Below are 19,856 nucleotides of genomic sequence, written 5' to 3' on the forward strand. Positions count from 1 at the left end.
TCCATCTGCATTGCAATTCATAACATACTTGTGCAGTAAGGTAAAACTCTTGTATGTTGTCTGCCCCCTCCCCCATTTTTTCTTCATTAAATTTCAGCCTTACACTAGTACTTGGCACTGCTGAGGCTGCACCTCCAGTACGGTGTTCAGTTTTGGGCCCCTTACTACAGGAAAGACATTGAGGCCCTGGAGCAACAAAACTGCAGGGTCTGGTGTGGAGTCTTACGCAGGGTTGCTGAAGGAAGCTGCTAGTTTATGTAGCAAAATAAATATATGCTTCAACACAGTCTAATAAACAATTTAAATGTTTATTTGAAAAACATGAACAGTACAAATCAGCATGGGAAGACTGGGCCTACTTAGTAAGCCAGTATTGTAGATTTTTTTTTTCCTTGATTTTGAGACGTCACAGAGCACTGCCACAAATACAAAAAGAACCTTGTGAATAAGCCAAGTTACACGTAGTGCTAACAATTTTTATGAGAAGTAGGGGGTCATAAAAGTATAAAGTGCTTGAAATATAAATCTACCTTTTTAAATTTTGTTTTGCATATATGTCAAATTACTTGAGCAATACAGATGTTTGGTAGTGATACTTTCCTTGCAAGGCACACTCAACTCTAAGAGACCTGAACCCAGGTTGGGTAGCTCTGTTTTGGCTTGCAGGCACATGTAACTTTTGTTGTACTCCTTTGTCTTTTTCTGGAAAGTGGTATTTGGAGACTTCAGGACACCCTGAATTTCATCAGCTGGCTACTTAGGAGAGCTGGTTTATCTGTAGGTGTGAAGGCAGCCAGCATCGTGTCTGAGCTGCAGAGAAGTGACTTCACAGAAGTTAAAACCAATGGTAGCTGTTATATTTTGAAGCTTCTGAAAAAGGCTGCATGTTTATGAAGAGGTACAAGGAAGTCAGCTTTGGGCCTCATCCTGACTATCCCTTTACCAATTAATCAACTTGCTTAGTTTTCTCAGTAGGAAACAAAGTATTAAGATCAAGTGCCAAATTTCAAGTCAACTAAAAATTCATTAAAAACAAACAACAACAACAGAAAAGAGCAACTCTGAAGTAAATACAATATTAAGTACATATTTTCTCATCTAAATTATTTTTCCTGTCTGGAACATCTGAAGGCAAGCTGATGGTAATCACAGGTACAAAGCTCATTTGATCCAGGAGAAGGATGCCTCTGAAAGGTAAAATCAGCTGGCATTAGAAAATAATATTCAAAACAGTCCTGTGTTCTAAAAAATAAGATATTCTTAAAAGCACCTTAAACCTTCATTTAATACGTCAAGTATTATCCTAATAATACATCTTCTTCAAAAGTAGAATGAAAATCTTATGAAAAACTGGTTTAAAAAGTACTGGCTCTTGTTTCAGAGAGCCACCAATTCAGTCTGTATGTCTGAACTATCAGCAGAGTAGGCTCAATTTTGACATAGCTTAAAGTTATTCAGCCTTTCAGTTCCTCAGAATGCTCTGAGAAGCCACACACAGGCTCTGTGTTCTCCAGTTGGACAAGTTATTGCAATATGGTTCCTCTGCTCTGTACCAACCTCTGCCATGGATAGATCATCAGGCATTTTGCTGAACAGTTTGTGGTGGTAAGATTTTTTTTCCCCCCTAGTTCTGCTTATTTCAGAGCTTCACAGCATTAAGCTCCTTGTGTTTGTTGGAGAGCAGCTGTTACAAACTGTTTCTTCACTTTTCCTGCTCTAACGAGCTAGTTCCAAGAAGTACTCTACTCTGACAGCAGGCTTTGTGAAGTGTCAGGGGGAAGCATGGTATCTTCTGTAACTGCAGTTTCCAGCCTTCTCAGTTTACCAACCCTCCATTTTCCTAGCTCTGTCAGAAGCACTAAGGCCAACTCTTATCCCTGCATAGATTAGCCAGGCTCAGGGCCATTCAGAAACACAGCTGGTCAGCAGTATTTGAGAATATCAGCTGTGCTTACTCCAAGTGAGGAAGCAAGATTTGCTGTCAGTCATTCCTCCTAAAAAAAACCATTAGGTTCCAAGGGTTAAGGCTTCCCAAGTCAACTTGGGTTCCTTAAAAACGTTCGTGCTTTCCTACTCCATCTCTAAATCTGTATTGATTTCTTAGCTGCAGTTGCCATTTCATACTTCCACACTTGTTTGGAAAACTTGCTTATCCGAAAAATATTATACCAGTGTTCCTGGTAAGATACCAGCCAAGCAAATAAAGCCATCCATAGTCAATCAGTTTTATTTTTAACCTTTTGCCACCACTCCCTACGGCTTCCAAGCTGCCTAGATAGATAATTCCTTAAAGAAATCCCATCCTAATTTGCAAAGCCAAATTTGAGGCCTTTCATGATTACAGTAATGACTGCAGCACTACGGAAAGATGCAGAATTGCTGGAACAGCTTAGCTCTAGCTTCTACCCTCCTCTGTTGGAGGTATGTTATGGTGTCTCAAAACGTAGTCCTTGGAAGAACTAATCAAAATTTGGTATTACCACAGCCAAGCTAAAGATGCTTCTAATGAAAAATTTGCCTATGCATCAAAAGGTCACTTGAAATGATAATTTGCTGCATCCTTCTTATGAAATTGTTGTCACCATCTGCCTAAAAATGGGGCTGCTCCTGACTCGAAAGATTTTCCAGTAATGCTTTGTCTTCACAGGGGAAAAAAAAGAAAAAGAAAAAAGCACAAGTTACTTACTTGGGCTCACAGGAAGGGAAAATCACCTTTAAGACTTTTAGAATGAGCGCTGCTCCAATAACTCCAACCACAATGACTTCCATCAAATTAAAGAAAATGGGTAAAGATTTAAACCAGAATCTGCAGAGCCATTTTCTCAAGTCTTCCACCCACTGGCACATCACCTACAATCAAAGCAGGTTGCAAAACATAGCAGGTGCAGTTCTGCAGCTATTGGTAAAAGCAGGATGTAATTGATTGGTGACTCAGATTTGTTTCTTTTCTAAAGTTTGGAACCTTTCAACTGAACTATTTCTATGGAAGGTTTGATTTGTGCAGAAGTGGCTCATCCTCAAAGAGTTCCCTGAAAGGAAAGGCCACTTGGGAAAACAAAGGACACTTGAACAGAGTAGGTGAAGGGTGGGCTACTTAACCTATACTCAGGGTAGCTATGATTTCATTGCTGTATACAGCAGAGAAGGCTCACTGAAACTCAGGAGAGGGGGGTAGCACGTTCTCTAACCTATCTGTAACTTGCAGCATACCATTTCTGCCATCCTCTCTAAGCAGTGCATTTCAAGCATTTCTCTCCACCACAAAGTTGGCTGTGAAAGCCTATCTGTAACTCATCTGGAAGCTTTTCAAGGTGCTGCTGTGTTTCTTACAGCTGGTGATACTCATGGCTCATCAACCAGTGGCCAGCACCTGCCTCTAAGCTGTCAGGGGAAAAAAAAAAAAAAAAAAGCAATTTAAAGCTTAAAAAAAAAAAGTTAAAACTGCTGTAAATACTTAGTCTGTTATAATGTAAATATCACAGCTCATTTTCACAATGTATATGTGACGCTCATATGTGTGACTTCGACTGGAGTAAGAAAGATTTCTCACTGCTAAGGTGTAGTTTACGAAGGTTTTGTCTTAGTTTTAATTTATTTTTGTTGTTTTTACAGTTTTCTGGATTGTGGCTGTAACAGTCACAGTGGTTGGCTGTGGGGATTGTTCATAGTGGGGCTGTGGGGATTTCTGTGACTTCAGCCACTGTCACAACCTCACACAAATAAGTGGAATAGCAATTCTCCCTTGAGAAATCTGTTATATGCCATATTGCTTTCTTCAAGTAAAAAATAGAGAACAAAGAAATGTTACACACCTTATTACCGTCTTTAAGTAATGTTTTGTTTGGCCTCTACACAAAGAAAGCCTATCATCTGGATCCTAACAGTGCTCTTATTTGATTCCTTCTCTAACCATCCAGGAAGGAAGTAACCCTGTATTTGTACATGTTTCTGTAGACAATACTAAAAACAGAGAGGAAGCCTATTTGTCTGTTCTCTTGAACTATAACATTCTGCTTTATCAGCAGCATGTTGCTACATTTGTCTTCCTAGGAATGTCACCAAGTCATCTTCCCATTTCTGTGGAGACAGAGGAGAAAAAAGGGGAGGGAAAAAAAAAAAGCCACAAAGGACAAACAACCACAGGACCCTACCTTGTAGGAAGACCGAGGTTCTATCCTAAGAGGTGTTTCTGGTAACTTGCCAGGTAACGTCTCTTCATCCACTGTGGTTTCTACCTGCCAGATCAAGTACTGACTGGTAGTTTGCAGTGGATCTTGAATATCTAAAGAAGAAAAGTTGGATATAGTGGGAGGCTTGTTTTGGAGGGGTGCTTTTTTTGTTTTTTATTATTATTAGTTGACTCTGTGAGCTAGGAAGCAAAAACATGCATTTCATTAAGATCAAAGAAAACCAGCAATTCTTTTTCCACTTGATAAGAAGCAGCAGTATTACAATGCAGCCCTCAGCTATGAATTTCAGCTATCATCAGATTTTAAAAGTGACAAGCTAGATAAAAATATTTATCTCCTAATAAATCCTTGAGTTTTTGATTGAACTGAAATAAGATTAAAGTATCCAATAACTTCTCTTTTTTTAAAGTTATTCAAGTTTAATAACTCTTCTCTGATTTGGAAGTGACCCATGCAGGTATTTCCTTCACAGTTTTTCCTTTTGATCTCAGGATAAGGGGGAGCTTTAGGGAAATTTCCAAAACAGCACTGAAAGAGAAATTTATGTAAATGTCTGGGCTATGATTTTACAAGCACAAGTAATTCAAAGGAGAACAGATTTGGAAACAAAACAAAAGTAGTAGCTAGAATGTAGAAGAGTAAAATTCAGGTATAAATAAATTTTAAAATAAAAACTTAATGGTTAATCTGACAACTGTTTAACCATGCAAAACAACACTGGGATAACAATGTTATTTTGTCCTTGTAAATCAGTATGTAGATTATGCTCAAAAATATTATGTAACAGCTAAGAAAGAGACCTTTTCCTGAGAGGTTGGGAAGCGTAAATAGCACGTCGTTGTCCCTTGGGATGGAATACAACATACTCTCTTTCAAAGGGACAGTGTAGTTTGAATGTCTCAGTACCCTCAGGTCCTTCACTAAGATATCTATTTCTGTTACTTCTTCCTGCTGAACCTGCAAGAGGTGCAAACAGATTGATATTGTTGAGTTTAAAGTAAAGACAAAGTAGGCTGGCAAAGAAAACCAATACATGCTCGTAAACTCCAAGCCAGTAAGATTTAGACAGATGCTGTAACATGAATCAGTACTCTTAGCTTTACTTAACACACTTCTACAGGCACTGCTGTATTAGAATGTATGCTGAATGAACCAGGTCTCCCTCTCCCTACAAAAACGTCGTAGTCAATCACTGGGCTTTCAACCAAGCCTTACAGAGCTCCTCATGTCAAGGAGGCACTTTAAAGCATGAAAAACTCAAATATACATATTGAAAGGGCACATGGAAATGTTGCTCAGATGAGACTGACACTGCTGCTTTTGTAGTCATTGCTTTTTTTTTTTTTTCCCCCACCAACTGAAAAAAATCTTGCTGAGATATTCATTGCTGTTTTTGTTTAGCTTTGGCTTATTTTTCTTTAAAGTGATATCATCCAGAACAGCCAACAATGAAGTACAGAGTAACTGTGTGTTCGCATATTCAATTCTTCTACTACAGTTTGATGTAAGACAGCTTGTCAACAGGTACATGTCTTCAAAAAGGAATACAGGGGATGACGTGATTTCACTCTTGCTTCCACAGCCATCAGCCTTTTGCTTTTAACATGTGCAGAACAATACAACTAAAAAGATGACTGTTACTGTCAGCTGATACCTAATTAGAAAGATTGAAAACTTAACAGAGTAATTAGGGGAACAGAGTGAGGTTTCTATGTGTTCCCACCAGGTGTCTATGAAAACCCAATTTGCATTTTGATGTCTAGTTTGAGATATGAACTACTGCAACACTGTTGTCTAACAAATGTTCCAAACCAAAGTATATTAGCCAATGGTGGGGTAAGGACCTCACTAAAAAAGCTTCAAATCTCAGTGGGATCATCACTTTTATTAAGAGAAAAATTTTCACAGAGAAATGCTTCATGCCAGAGTACTTTATGACGAGCGTGCAATTAATTAAAGATAATGGTATTATCATCATTTTCCTATTAAAAAAATACAGCAGAATATAGGACAACAGCTCTATCTTCTAACTATAATCTCTCTGGTTGGAAAAGTATAACTTTTAAGTGACTGTGAGAACTCAGTTCTGCACATTTCAATCTCAGCTCAGTTGTAGCCCCTCACATTCACTGCTGTGTGTGCAAATACAGTTAGAAGTTTTGTGGATTTTTTATTTTGCTCTTCGTCTCAAAAAAAATAATAAGTCTATGTTCAATATCAAGATTTTTATTCAGATGAATTAATTGGCTTGAATACAAAACAGTCTAAGGTTAAGCCCTCAGATGATCTTTCCTAGTAAGCCCCCTTCAGAGGATGCTCCTGCAAGCTGTGCGGTAGAAATGTTTTATTAGCTTGAAATAAAGAATGGGCAAAATCTCAGAGTCAGAATGAGCACATGCCCATTTATTAATTTTGTACATTACTTTGAAAGTGAAATACTGCTTGTGAGTTTGACTTTCCTTGCATTTTGGAAAAGTTCATGATGTAGAATCATAGAATCGCAAGGTTGGAAACAACCTGCAAGATCATCCAGTCCAACCACCCTTCCATTCCCAGTACCACAAGCACTAAACCATCTCTCATAGCTCCTCATCCAGGCGCCTCTTGAACACTGCCAGGGACGCCGACTCCACCACCTCCCTGGGCAGCCATTCCAGTGCCTGACCACCCTCTGAGAGAAAAAGTTTCTCCTGATGTCCAACCTAAACCTCCTCTGGTACAACTTCTGGCCATTTCCTCAGGTCCTACTATTTGCCTGGGAGAAGAGGCCAGACCCTTTTTCATCACAACCTCCCTTCAGGAAGTTGTAAATTGTATATTCTAACAAGCTTAATGGAAAGTTATCCAACTATTAACTACTGAGATAAGAATGTAAACATTCAAGCTTAAATTCTCCTCATGAAACACCTCTGCCGACCCAGGTTGATTTTATCTCCCTCAGCAGTGTGCTAGCTAGCATTAGCTTACATGCTTTGTACCTTTACCACCACCCACACATGTGTAAGTATTTCAACTCTTTTACTGTTTGCCTCTCCTAAACTCAAAACAAGCAAAGTATTATTTTTCCTTACCTGTCTTCCATCAATTTCTGTCACTTCTTCCTGAATGACAATCAGCTGCAAATCAGAACTGGATGCCAGAGGCCACTCATGAACCATGATGCGAACTCTGACAGTTCCCAGGTGTTGCTGCTCCACCATATCATCCAAGCTGCCATTCTCCACTGTTAAGACATAATGGCACAGTTTTCAAAGAGAAACCACCCCAAGCAGAAGGCAGGGCATGATGGAGTTCTCCATGGAGCACACAGATGTGGCATCCATAAAGATAAGGCTTGCTGGAGCTGGAGGGCAGCAGTGGAAGTCAAGGAGTCCAATCCACCACGTAAATCACACAGCACAGGAGGTAAGACTGTTGCCTCAGTTTCTAAGCCACCAGCACTATGTGTCACCTGCAGTGCTTGCTTAAGAGGCACCTGGGGGGAATGCTTCACTTGTTCTGTCAGTCAAACAACACCACCTGTGACCCTTTTCCTCATAAAGCTATTTAGCAGTTTTAAATATAGAAAAATCCTTTTTGGAACCATTTAAGAGAATCTTACTTCGGGAAAATAAGTGGCAGAAGGAAAGAAAGAGGGATTGTTCCCCATGGGTGTAAGCACTAACATGCTTGCTGAATACTTTCTGAATTACAGCAGCAAGCAGATATTAAAAGACCAAAGATCCCAAGATAATGACGTTCCTTGCAGTCCCAACCTTTCATGCGCCAGGCTGGAGCTAAAGATGTTCACTGATCTGGAACTGACTTTGTGGAAACTTGAAGTGGGGATATAGGTCCAGGCACAATGTAACAATAATGTCAAGACAGTGCTTCTCTGGAGACTTGGTCTCTAATATTCAAGATTACGAACGTTTCGCTCAATTTGAATTTTACATACAGATATTCAGGATTATTTTTCCCCTCTCCTAACAATGAGTATCTCAATATTCTTTCAGCCTTTTATAAGCATTATCTGAATCTGCTGTTGAGAATTTAGTACGCATGTAACTGTTGCTTTGCAGGTAACAGAAGTACTGTGTTGAGGATCTAGACCCAAATGGACAATTCCAGACTCCCAGGTCAAAACAGTATTTTTCTCATTGTATCAGATTTTCATCCATAACTATAGCCACTGCAAACTATTCAACTATGGTTTTGGAAATTAATAGGATCCGCTACAGTAGAGTGCTCAGCATCTCTCAAAATTAGTCAATAAAAACATTACCTTGTTGGTAAATGACATTTTGTCACATTTTTCTATCCTAGGATAGAAAACACAGAAGCAATAGGAACATAACCACCCCAGAAATAGAGAAGTGAATTACTGATCTCCCACTTCGGAAAAGAAATAATGTGAAATTAATAATTGATAATACTTGAGAAGGAAGGGTTCAAGAGACAAGGTCATGGCTCAGAGAAGCCATTTAGAAAAGCATTAGTATTTTCTAAGTAAACTGACTGCGTATAAATGGGGGATGACCTCAGAAACCAAGCAGCAGAATGACTGCACCCGATCCATCAAGAGATCGTTCTGAGAACAACAGAAGCTTAAAGCAAGTAACACAATGGTCCTCACTTAATTAATTATACAGTATGTTCTGAGCATCTCAAAAATCACAGTGCTTTCTGATCTTTCACAAAGGTGCTGCATTTAATTGGTGGGGAAAAAAAAATACCAAAAAACCAACAGTTTCAAGATCATTTGAAAACATTAACTACTACAAAACACAGCAGAACTGCCGTACTGGTGCCTTAATATCCTGTCGAGGACAACCTTCTTTGTCTACTAAAGACAGAAATGAGATAATGAAAAATATCTTCCCAAAAAATCTTCATATTTTTGCTATTGAGCCTCTGCTTGGACGCATGCCATTGAGCCAAGGGACGTGGCTATTAGCAGGGTGGAGCTGCATCCTTCTGTTTACATTGTCTAGCTTGTCCTGCAAAACATTCTTCTGAAAAGACAGGCAGAGTCTTGAGTTCAGATTCAACCATTTAGATGCAAGCCTATCAGTGTGACTTGAATACAAGGCACTAAGATTTTTTTCCACACATATCAGTAGGAAAACTTTCCTAATTTGGGAAATTTGCTTCTACTGTGCTGAAATTTGCAGAGCATGAGTACACGCAGAAATTGTAAGCTTTCATTACTAGATGACAAGGAAAGAAAATACTGCAGGGAAAAAAAAAAAAAAAAGAATACTCACATATTACTGTTTGACATGTTATGTGAGCAACTCCGCTTCTCATAGGAAAATCATTTAGATACACCTGTCCGTTAGCATAGGTGATATTAAACACAACCTGAAAGACAGACAGATTGAATGTGCAGTCCTGCCCCTATGCTGTAGTTCTGTTCTCACAGGAACACAGTTAACACTGACTGAAGTCAGACCACAATATACTCTTATCCACATGCTGACTTTTTTCGCTACATATTAATTCACTGAATAAATAGAAAAACCAGACAAACCTGCCCTTTATGAAATTCTCCATTGCTTTTCAACATCATAACATTGACTCTGATTGTTTCCTGGAAAACAACAAAGAAAAGAGATGTATATTTCTGTGAGAAAATACACAAGGCCCTGCAGGCCATAAGCAACTTTCACATGCTCTGCTGCGGAATGGCCCTATGCAGGTCCCAAAGCACATTCTCAGGCTTTCTGCCTTGCAAACAGACGTAACAGAGATATGCTTCCTTGTTCCAGGTACATTTTTTTCTCCACTTTTTAATAAAATTGACCGATGAGAAAAAGAAGTGACTGCTTCCTTCTAAGTGTAACTTATTTTTTAAACGCAGACAAAATAATAATCAAACAAAACTATCAGAACTTGTTACACACGGATGTAAATGGTAACAGGAGACTCACATTAGTTGAAACAGAACAGACAGTGCATGATACAATCAGATTCCCCATCTCTGTCAAGTTTAAGAGCTCCATTAAGCCTTCAAGCTGTCAGCCTGTTGTGATAAAGAACACCTGGCTTTATCAGCACCAGCAGTGATCCTGTGTTGTTCTTCTCCTCTGGTTATAATTTCCCAGTTATGCCACACAGGCCTCCTCCAAGCCCCAGGGATTTATTTCCTTCTTTCAAACCTCAGTTGCTGTGATTTCTTGTTTCCGTCATTCTGTCCTCTCATTTCATCCTTCTAACCTGAGAGGTTCTTTAGCAGATGGGTCCTGAAATCTCCTAACTGCCCTGTGACGATATACAAAAACATGTAACAAGTGCCACACTGCTTTCCTGAGTCATCTCAGAAATAATGTTAAGTTCTCCATTTGCCTTTTGGGAGCCTTACGTTACTCTATCCGTGTTTCACTTTCCTCTGGAAAACTCTTCTCTGTCCCTTCAGCATCTTTAGCTCTGCATTTGAGACAGTTTCACATTTGAGCAACTAAAAAGTGAGGCATGTCTCCAAAGAGGAGCACTCCTCAGAATTCAGAATGAATGAATGAATGAATGAAAGACTTCTTAGGCAGGGAATACTTGGAGCAGAAATGATTTTTTTTGCCATGTTTTTACTCAGTACAATCTCATCCCAATTCACGAGCAGAAACTTTCTGGAGTACAACTGTAAGATAAAAATTTCCTTGAAACAATGGGGACGCATAGCAGCCAGAGCTACCACAAACTGAAAAACAGCATCCCAATCTGATTCAGCAGAAATCTGGCTTCACAGGGGAAAGTGTCGTTTAAAATCCAACACAGATTCATATTAATTATCTATTTAACTAAGTACAGCATCTTTCTTAAAGGAAGGTAATTTCCTTTTGGTTGGAAATTACTTGTCCTTGATGTCTCAGATGCATTTGTCAAGTCAGCAGCAAAATTCTCTGACCACCAAGATCAAAAATCTTTTTCCCTGCCCTTCCTAGGAAATGGGTATTTATGCTGACTTTTCTCCAAAGCTCCAATCCCAGTTATTCAGATAACATATAAATTGACTTAGAAAACCGGAAATCTATTACTGAACATTTAAACCAGATCCATCATATAACTGTGGGATGTAAGCTGTTCTGCCATCCCGTAGCCTTCCTCAAGCCATTTATTTTGTTCCTCATATTTTAAGAATGCTGTATAGTTAAAAAAAATTTGCCAAACTCTTAGCACTTTATCAAGCCCTCAGAGCTGTGCTAATTTTACACTCCCAAACTACATAACAGATGATCGAGACGCTGTCCTGACTTCCTAGTATTTTCTCTTTTTTGGGAATTCAAAGGGCCTGGAGGATGGATCTTTCAGGCAATCTTAATAACGCTTCAATTTTAAGCTTCAAACCAAGTCTGAGCTCCTCTGCGCAAAGTATTTTGCAATCTTTTCTCAACATCTACAAAGCGACTCAGAGATTACTAGAAAAGTAAAACATCAGATAGCCAGCTACTGCTAGGAAGAGGGAAAGTCCCCCATCTCTTATTTTAGTCAAATGCTGTCTTTGAAAATGAAGGACTTCAGGCAAAATAAATGTGCTCATCCAATGAGCACTGTATGCACAAAGTGAAATGTGCATGTGATGATTTCTTCAAGTTGTCAGCTCTGTTGACCTGGTAACCAAAAGCACAATCATGAATTCTATTGCACACACAGAGCTTGCATTTGAACAGCACATTATGTGCTTAAGAAATTAAAATATTTAGGAGAACACATCCGTGCTGTCAAAATTACATTAGATGGTCGCATGCAGACAAGTAAGACAGCTGAGCTGATCTAACAGCTTGCTCCCTCTGCCACCAACTGACGGAGTGCAGCTCTCTCCTCTGCAGCACATCTTCCTTCCCTCCCATTTCTGCCAAGTCAGTGAGCAGCTACAGCTCATTAAGCTGGCAGGAGAACGGCCACTTTGTTGCCAGCTTGTTTCCCTCTCCATAAGCAAGAGACAGACAAGCAGTGGAGACACGGCTAACAGCTGGGAGAGGTGTGAGACTCGCTTGTATCTGAATATTTTCTGACCTCTCATATGTTCTTGTTTTGCCTAAGCAGTCTTACCAGTCTTGGTACCAGACTTGCTGTGAAACACTGCAAGTAGATCTCCAAGTTTTGGTGTGAACAAATAACTGGGTGTCAGCTGTTCTTGCTCCAAATTCCCAAACTGATACAGAAACATCTCAAGGCCACCTTTTCCAGAGTAAAAAACAACTCGCATTGACATTATTCCTGACAGGTGTTCATTTAACCAATTCTTAAAGCTATCTGGTGATGTCCAAAAAATGAACGCTCTCCTCAACTATTTACACTAGTGTTCTTTTTTTTCCTCTCTATCTTTAATGTTAAAAGCTTTCCCGATGCCTAACCTGAAACTTTCCTGTTGCAGCTTATGAACAGGTCATTCATTGCTCTTGATAGCACCTTTTCAGGGAAAATAACAGCCCTTCAATTCAGTTTTCCTGATTTTATTGATCCTCCAGCTCATTTCATTCTTCCTTGGAGATCAGTTCCTCGCGGCTGTCTTCCCACTGATCCTTCCTGCACCACTGACCCAAATGGCAATGAACCTACTGAGTCCTGAACATAGGCCGTACGCAGTAATCCTCCATCTTGTTCTGTTGCTTTCTGGAGAAGCCTGAACCATGAGTGTAAGTCTAGTTTGTATGACTTAAAATCACTCCTAATGCTGTTATAGGGTGCAGATGCATCTCCTGAGTTTTCCTAGGACTTCTCATCACTGTTACAGCACTCTGGCAGGGATACTCACAGCAGCAGTGGACACAGTACCTGCAAAGAGGACAGCACCTCCACACAGATTTATGCTTTTCTGTTAGAGGAAAGCAAGGCTGGGGCAGTAATAGTGTGGTAACACGCATGACAGGTTTTATGTGAACTAGTGAATTTTGGTAAGCCTGAATCAACAGCAATAAGCAGGCTGTGATTATGTTCTACTCCTTTCACCACGTGCTGCAACGGAGCCCAGGAAAGCTCATTGGGGCAGTGCAATAGAGTGCTAGCAAAGAGAATGGTGACAGAAAGAATATAAAGCACCTGACATTATTTGAAAGGGAATATTTGTTGCTTCTTAAAGAGTCCCCACACCGGTTCTGCACATATCTTCACCCACCCGTAGCCTTTTATGAAAAATGCCACACAAGACAAAGCTGTAGGTCTAATCAGTGGCACCCAAGTGCCTTCGAGCCTCACACAGTCCCATCCCTCTCCCCAGGCTCCCAAACAAGGCTCCTGCTGCTTCAAGGAGCAGATGGCACAGTGCCTGGCAGCACGGTCAGCTGCATGGGCAGCAAGGGGACAGACAGCCCCTGTAGCAGCTGTGCACGGATATCCTCTGTGCAGTATGGAAATGGGAAATCAACAGAAGTGGCCATGCAAGTAAGAAACGGACAAAAGTAGAATCTGTTTCTAAATTTGAATGGAGATTGTGGGAAAGAGTGTTCAAACAAGCCAAAAACTACCACCCAAATTCACACTGCTTTTGAGTCCTGGCACACACATGGAAAACTGGCCCCACAGGGCCTCAGGTTCCGTTCTTATTCCTTCATCAGACTCAAAACAAAGCTATGCTGTAGGGCTTTAGCTGCCCACCAGGCACAGATGTGGTAGGAAACAGTCTTGATACAGACCCCAGCAAGACTGGAGAACCACAGTTAGCCCCTCATATTTCACCAAACTTCAGTACAAAATCTTCTCAAAGAAGGCTTGGTATTATTAAACAGCATGATAATATTTAAGATAAGACAGTGAAATTCAGTACTTGCTTAGGTAACTACAACTCAACTATCTTGTTAATATATAAAGCTAACACATTGACGCTTTTGCTTTACTATTCTGAACAAGCACACATATTCCTTCCTTGTTTTGTGATGGTCACGGAATAACATTGCTTATCCTTTCCTCTGCCCTACGTGTGTTGCCTTTGCTCTCTCCCTATGAAATCAACTCACACTATGAATATTTTATCCAGAATTTTAAAGCTGAACACTTCATCTCACATAATCAGGACACAGCTGCATCACACTGCTTTAATTCAATCAGATATACACAGAAAGATGATGCGGTATACTTTAAGTATAAAATTCAGAACATATGCCAAGATGCTAATAGAAAAATTGGCATAAAGCTATGAAAGAAAGATGTCAGCATATCACTATAAACAAGTTTCTTTGATTAAAATACACGACACCCACTGCACACACGCTCATGGCTGATGTAGTGAAGATTACTTTTTTTCTGTTAAGAAACAATCCATCTTGCAGGTTTCTTGCAGCCAACAAATAGCCTGAAAAATATTTTTCACGCAACTACATGTATACAAGGTCAGGTAGGCAAGTAAGCCTTTTTGAAAGAAAACAGTTAAATCTAAATTTTCAACGGCTAATGAAGTAAACAAACATCAGAGCATTCAGCTCACTGTGCTTTCAGCAAGTTCCTGACAGCACATCAAAAATATTCTAAGGCAGAAAATCTAATTATTGACCGAGCACTATAAAAACACATTACTTTGATGAAGATCAGTTATACTCTTGTTGCATCATTCCTTGCCTCTGTTTGTTTGTTTTTCTTCCCAATTTGTAATCCAGATTTGCTTGTCCAAATTTCGGGAGGAGAAAGCAAAACTAAAGCACACATACTAATGCCCAGATTTCAAAACAGCTTATTTAAGAAACGACAAGTGTTGCACAACAATGGAGGCGTTCCCATTCCAGAGCTGAACAAAAGCATTACAAACTTAGAAAACAAAATTGCACAGATGTTCTCCAACATTCTCAGGTCTTTCCTCACTACGGGTCCCGTAATGTCTTGGAGGCAAACTTACTGCCATGCACAAGACTGACAAAACGTGAAGCTATCAGTAGTGCTGTGCCATCATAATTTCAGGATGCTGGAGTGTACAGCCATGACAGCCAAAGGGAAGCTGCAACCAGCCTGCAGTCCAAAACCTCCTCAGGAAAGAGCCTTCTGATCACATGCCATGTGTTGCTAAGCTCCTGGCTGCTGATGCCAACCCAACAGCACTGAATTCCCATTCTGCCCAGGCCCTTCTCCCACCAGCTCCTGCTCACACTGTAAAGCTTTATGAGGGCTCTGAAATGCACCTGCCCTACACCCAAAGAAAAGCACTTGAGGATCAACTGCGCTATGTCTGTGCTCCCACACTTCACTGCACCTGAATGGGAGTACTGATGTCTGAAGATCTAGATCTCCATCTTGAAGACCTAAGCCCATTTCACTTCCAATGGTTGCAAAGGGAAGTGGAGACAAGGAAGCAAGCTCAGGATGTGTCAGTGCAGGGCCTGTGCCAGGCCCTCAGGAGGACTGTTTCAACCAGTACCATGGGGAAAAGAGGCCCTGACAAATTCTCCAGTGTGTGTTCAATGGGTGGGTGAAACCAGCATAGGCACTGGAAGGAGAAAGCAGGCAGCACGATGCCCTGCACTGGAACAGGTTGCCCAAGGAGGTTGTGGATGCCCCATCCCGGGATGCATTCAAGGCCAGGCTGGATGTGGCTCTGGGCAGCCTAGTCTGTGCTTGGCAACCCTGCACATAGCAGGGGGTTTGAAACTCGATGATCATTGTGGTCCTTTTCAACCCAGGCCATTCTATGATTCCATGAATACGCAGCTGCATTGGGAACCTGCTGTGGGTTCAGTTCAGAAGCACAGACATCACTGGGAGAAGAAACGGCCATAACGCACCATGTATTCGTGCAGCACCAGCCTGTCACAACGCAGCGGGCACACACACACACAGCACGAGGTAGATCTGCCCAGTAGTACAGATAGCCATAATGTTCTTCAGCCTGCCAGATATTTTTCAAACACTATATGGATGAATCACTGAAGGCAGGCAGGAAGCAGCAGGCACGCAGTCACCAAGTTTGTGGCAGACGCGTACCGCGGTCCTTTTGCACCTCTTCCCGCACACCTCAGCCCGAAACGCCGGCGCACAGCGGGACGAGGTCTGCAGGCAGCGCACCTGCGCCCGCCCCGCTCTACGCCGGGAGCTCACAGCGCCCTCAGCCCCCGCAGCCCCCGCCACCCCGCCCGCCTCCTCCTCCTCCTCCTCATCCACTGGCGGCGGCAGTTCCCAGCTCCCCCCCCCCGCCGCCCCTCCGGTACCTGTCCCAGCGGCAGCGCGGCGGACGGGCCCAGCTGCAGCGCGGCGGTCAACGGCAGTAGCAGCAGTAGCAGCAGCAGCAGCCGCCGCCCGCGCCGTCCCAGCGCCGCCTCCATCTTGCGACCCGGGAATTAAAACAAAGTGAAACATCAACAAGCGGCGGGGCGGGGCCGGGCGGCGGGCGGAGGAGGCGGCGCGGGGCTGCGGAGCTTGCAGGCGGCTGCTGCTGCGGGCTGCGTCGGGGCGGGCGGTGCTCCGGGAAGGGCCCTCCCGCTGCTCGGAAATAGCTGCGGGTTTCCCAGGAGCGGGAGCTCGGCCTCCGCGCCCGAGACGACGAGTGCCTGCTAACGCGCTCCGGCTGCACCCCGAGGGCGCCTATAGCGATCCGCCCGCACGGCTCGAGGCGGGGTTCGCTACAGCTGCACCGGCTGCATTCTGAGGGCTGCACGGGGCTGGGGAGCTGAGCAGCCGGAGTGCCGCGGGGCGGCGGCCGAGGGAATTCCTTCGGCAACGCAGAACGCGTGAGATTGAGGTTTAGACTGTGAGAGGTCTGAGCCTCGGCTGGAGAACGCGGGCGGAAACTTTGTAACGGCGCAATAGCACGCGTCTCAGGCAAAGAGAAGGGAAACAGCCGAGATTGGCGGGTCCTTGATGGGCATGGGGGTCATAGAATCATAGCGTGGACCTGAGTTGAAAAGGACCTCAAAGATCATCTAGTTTCAACCCCCCTGCTGTGTGCAGTGTCGCCAACCACCAGACCAGGCTGCTCAGGGCCACATCCAGCCTGGCCTTGAATGTCTTGAATATCTTGAGATAAATAGTGATCTGTGTGTAGAAAAAGATGGGAAGAATATAGCTGCTAGCAAAAGACATTCTGATGGTAAGGGGACAAACAGGTCTGCCTAGTGCAGCTCAGAAAGGGCAATACGTGAGCTATCCTGGTGAAACTACCTGCAGCCTGATTTTGTATTGCTCTGTGACTCGCATTTTTTTATAGTGAAAATAAATCATAAAAGAAATACAAACTTGTTTTTTCATGTGCAGTTGGCATTTCTGACAAACTGCCGTAAACATCTGGAACAAGTTGGGAAGAGAGAGTCATAGATTTAGAAATACATATTAAACAAACACCTTAGGTATTTTTAATTCCAAAGTACATTTATTATCAACAGTTAGTACTGTTTCAGAGATTAGAAAACACAAAGTTGAGTAACTGACTCTCATCAACACAGAAGTCAGCACTGGATGAAGGAATAGAAGCACTGATGTAGTAATTTCCACAGCCTCTCTTCAACATCACCTAGTTTCTTAGGCCCTGGAATGGGCTGCCCAGGGAGGTTGTGGATGCCCCGTCCTTGGACGTGTTCAAGGCCAGGTTGGACGGGGTCCTGGGCAACCTGATCTAAATGTGTATGTTTGGTGGCCCTGCTAGGCAAGGGGGTTGGAACTACATGATCCTTGGGGTCCCTTCCAACCCGGGTGATTCTGTGATTCTGTGATTCTCTCAGATCTGTCCTAAATTTGTTTGCTCATTTGAATCCATTGTGTTTGGTCTACTAAAACAAATAGGCAAAGTATTTGTTTTCTGTTCAGGCTCATGTGACAAAAAAATCTCCATGGCATGTCAACTCCAGAGCTAGACATTTTGCTGAGTGCTGTAGGAGTTTGTGGGGATAGGAGGGCAGCTCCAAGAATCCAGCTCTTGTTAGTACTTGCAGCCATTTGCATGCTCTGGTGGGAGGAAGCCTATATATCAAGTACGTTCCTAACTATGTGTCACAGTCCATTAGTAAATCAGATGGGAGTTCCATCTCAACAAGCCAAGATGTGCAAAAGTAAGCTACAGCACTACCTTGTTGTGTATGGGGGTGATTATGAAAATGCTTACAACACGTGCGAGATACGTAATGATATCATAGCACATACAAATACAAGGACTCAAGGCTCGCTGACCTGCAGAACACTTCAGCAAAGCTTGGGATGTGTTACCAGCTCACCTCAAGGAACTCAGGAGCTCACTGGGATGGAACAGAACATCTGTTGTTTTTTGAATGTCATTGAATGTCTCCTTCCTGTGTTTTTTCCCCTCCCTTCTCTCTTTAATTATTTCCCTTTTCTCCCAGTCTTTCACACCTCCTTCTCTTTTGTCCTCTCCTGGCCTGCATTAGAAATAGTGGGGCCAGCAGGAGCAGGGAGGTCATCTTCCCCCCGTACTCAGCATTAGTGAGGCCGCATCTCTAGTACTGTGTTCAGTTTTGGGCCCCTCACTGCAAGAAAGACATTGAGGCCCTGGAGTGTGTGCAGAGAAAGGCAGTGAAACTGGTGAGGAGCAGCTTGTGAGGCTCTTGTGAGGCTCTTGAGGTCTTGTGAGGAGCAGCTGAGGGAGCTGGGATTGTTTCTTCTGGAGAAGAGGAGGCTCAGGGGAGACCTCATTGCACTCTACAACTTCCTGAAGGGAGGTTGTGATGAGGAGGGGTTTTGCTTCTTCTCCCAGGCAACAAACAGGACCAGGGAAATGGTCACAAGTTGTGCCAGAGGAGATTTAGATTAGACATAAGGAAGATCTTCTTCTCTCAGAGTGGTCAGGCACTGCAATGGCCGCCCAGGGAGGTGGTGGAGTCACCGTGCCTGGCAGTGTTCAAGAGGTGCCTGGATAAGGAGCTGTGAGATGTGGTTTAGTTTGTGGTAGCAATGGTAATGAGAAGACGGTTGGACTAGATGATCTTATAGGTCGTTTCCAACCTTGTGATTCTATGATTCTCTCATTATCTCTTTACTCTTTTCATTCTCCTGGAGCGTAGTTAACTCTGCAAAAAATATGCATTAAAAATCGTTTCAACAAGTGTCACTTCTTCCCCAATTTTCCCAGGCTTTAATCAGTCTCACAGCACACGGGATGTCATAACAGTGTAAATATTTAGTGTAAATGATAAAACTCCTATCGATGACTAAATAATTTTTGCCATTACTTATTTTTCCTCTTCATTATTGCACAAGTTCAGTTGGATGGGACCTTCAGAGGTGTCTTTTCCAGCTGTCTGAGCACCTCAGTGCTGAGCAGAAGTTAAAGCACATCATTGAGGGCACTGTCCAAACGCCTCCTGACCGCTGACATCTGTGGGGCACCACCCACCTCTCCGGGAAGCCCGTTGTGGGCTTTGACCACACACATACTGAAGAAGTTTTTCCTAATGACCTGCCCAAGCCTCCCGTGGTACAGCTGTGGGTGCTTTCTTACTGAAGGGCAAAGCAAGAGCTCTGAAAGCAGCAGGTGAATAGTTACACCTCAGCCAGCGTGGACTTGCGCCAGGCGGATGTGCTTATGGCTTCAGAGTAATAAATGCGTTGTGCGATCCTGCTTCCTTCTGTTACTAACTGCCGTACAGAGTGGCTCAGAAACAGCCTTCCATCAACGCACGCTCGGTGCGCAGGCTGGGAATAAGCCGGCGGTGGCTCTAAGGCTCGCACACGAGCGCAGTACCGCTGGCACTGGACCCAACCCGCCGCCAGGCGGAGCCCGCCGAGCGGGACCTCCTCCGCACCGGCAGGGGGCGTCCACGC

The 19,856-nt window shown here is 42.9% G+C and overlaps 1 protein-coding gene across 1 annotated transcript; it reads right to left on the reverse strand.

The window, feature by feature from the left end:
- Nucleotides 1-289: 289 nt before the first annotated feature.
- GINM1 (glycoprotein integral membrane 1) lies at nt 290-16,426 on the reverse strand. Its single transcript, XM_042894364.1, has 8 exons — nt 16,298-16,426; nt 9,703-9,762; nt 9,437-9,533; nt 7,262-7,413; nt 4,991-5,147; nt 4,152-4,282; nt 2,687-2,850; nt 290-1,187 (listed from the first exon to the last, which is right to left on the reverse strand). The coding sequence occupies exons 1-8, from the start codon at nt 16,409-16,411 to the stop codon at nt 1,079-1,081; spliced, it is 984 nt and encodes a 327-aa protein (XP_042750298.1). The 5' UTR covers nt 16,412-16,426; the 3' UTR covers nt 290-1,078.
- Between the last annotated feature and the right edge of the window lie 3,430 nt (nt 16,427-19,856).

This window comes from Lagopus leucura, unplaced genomic scaffold (genome assembly GCF_019238085.1).
Source record: "Lagopus leucura isolate 7727_CA_CO unplaced genomic scaffold, USGS_WTPT01 Super-Scaffold_73, whole genome shotgun sequence".
Lineage (NCBI taxonomy): Eukaryota > Metazoa > Chordata > Aves > Galliformes > Phasianidae > Lagopus > Lagopus leucura.

Coding starts and splice junctions, on each gene's coding strand:
- GINM1 (XM_042894364.1), bottom strand. CDS start 16,411: ATGGAGGCGGCGCTGGGACGGCGCGGGCGGCGGCTGCTGCTGCTGCTA. Junction 9,534..9,702: donor GAGAATTTCATAAAGGGCAG/GTTTGTCTGGTT, acceptor TCTGTCTTTCAG/GTTGTGTTTAATATCACCTA. Junction 4,283..4,990: donor TCCCAACCTCTCAGGAAAAG/GTCTCTTTCTTA, acceptor TTTCTTCTTTAG/ATATTCAAGATCCACTGCAA.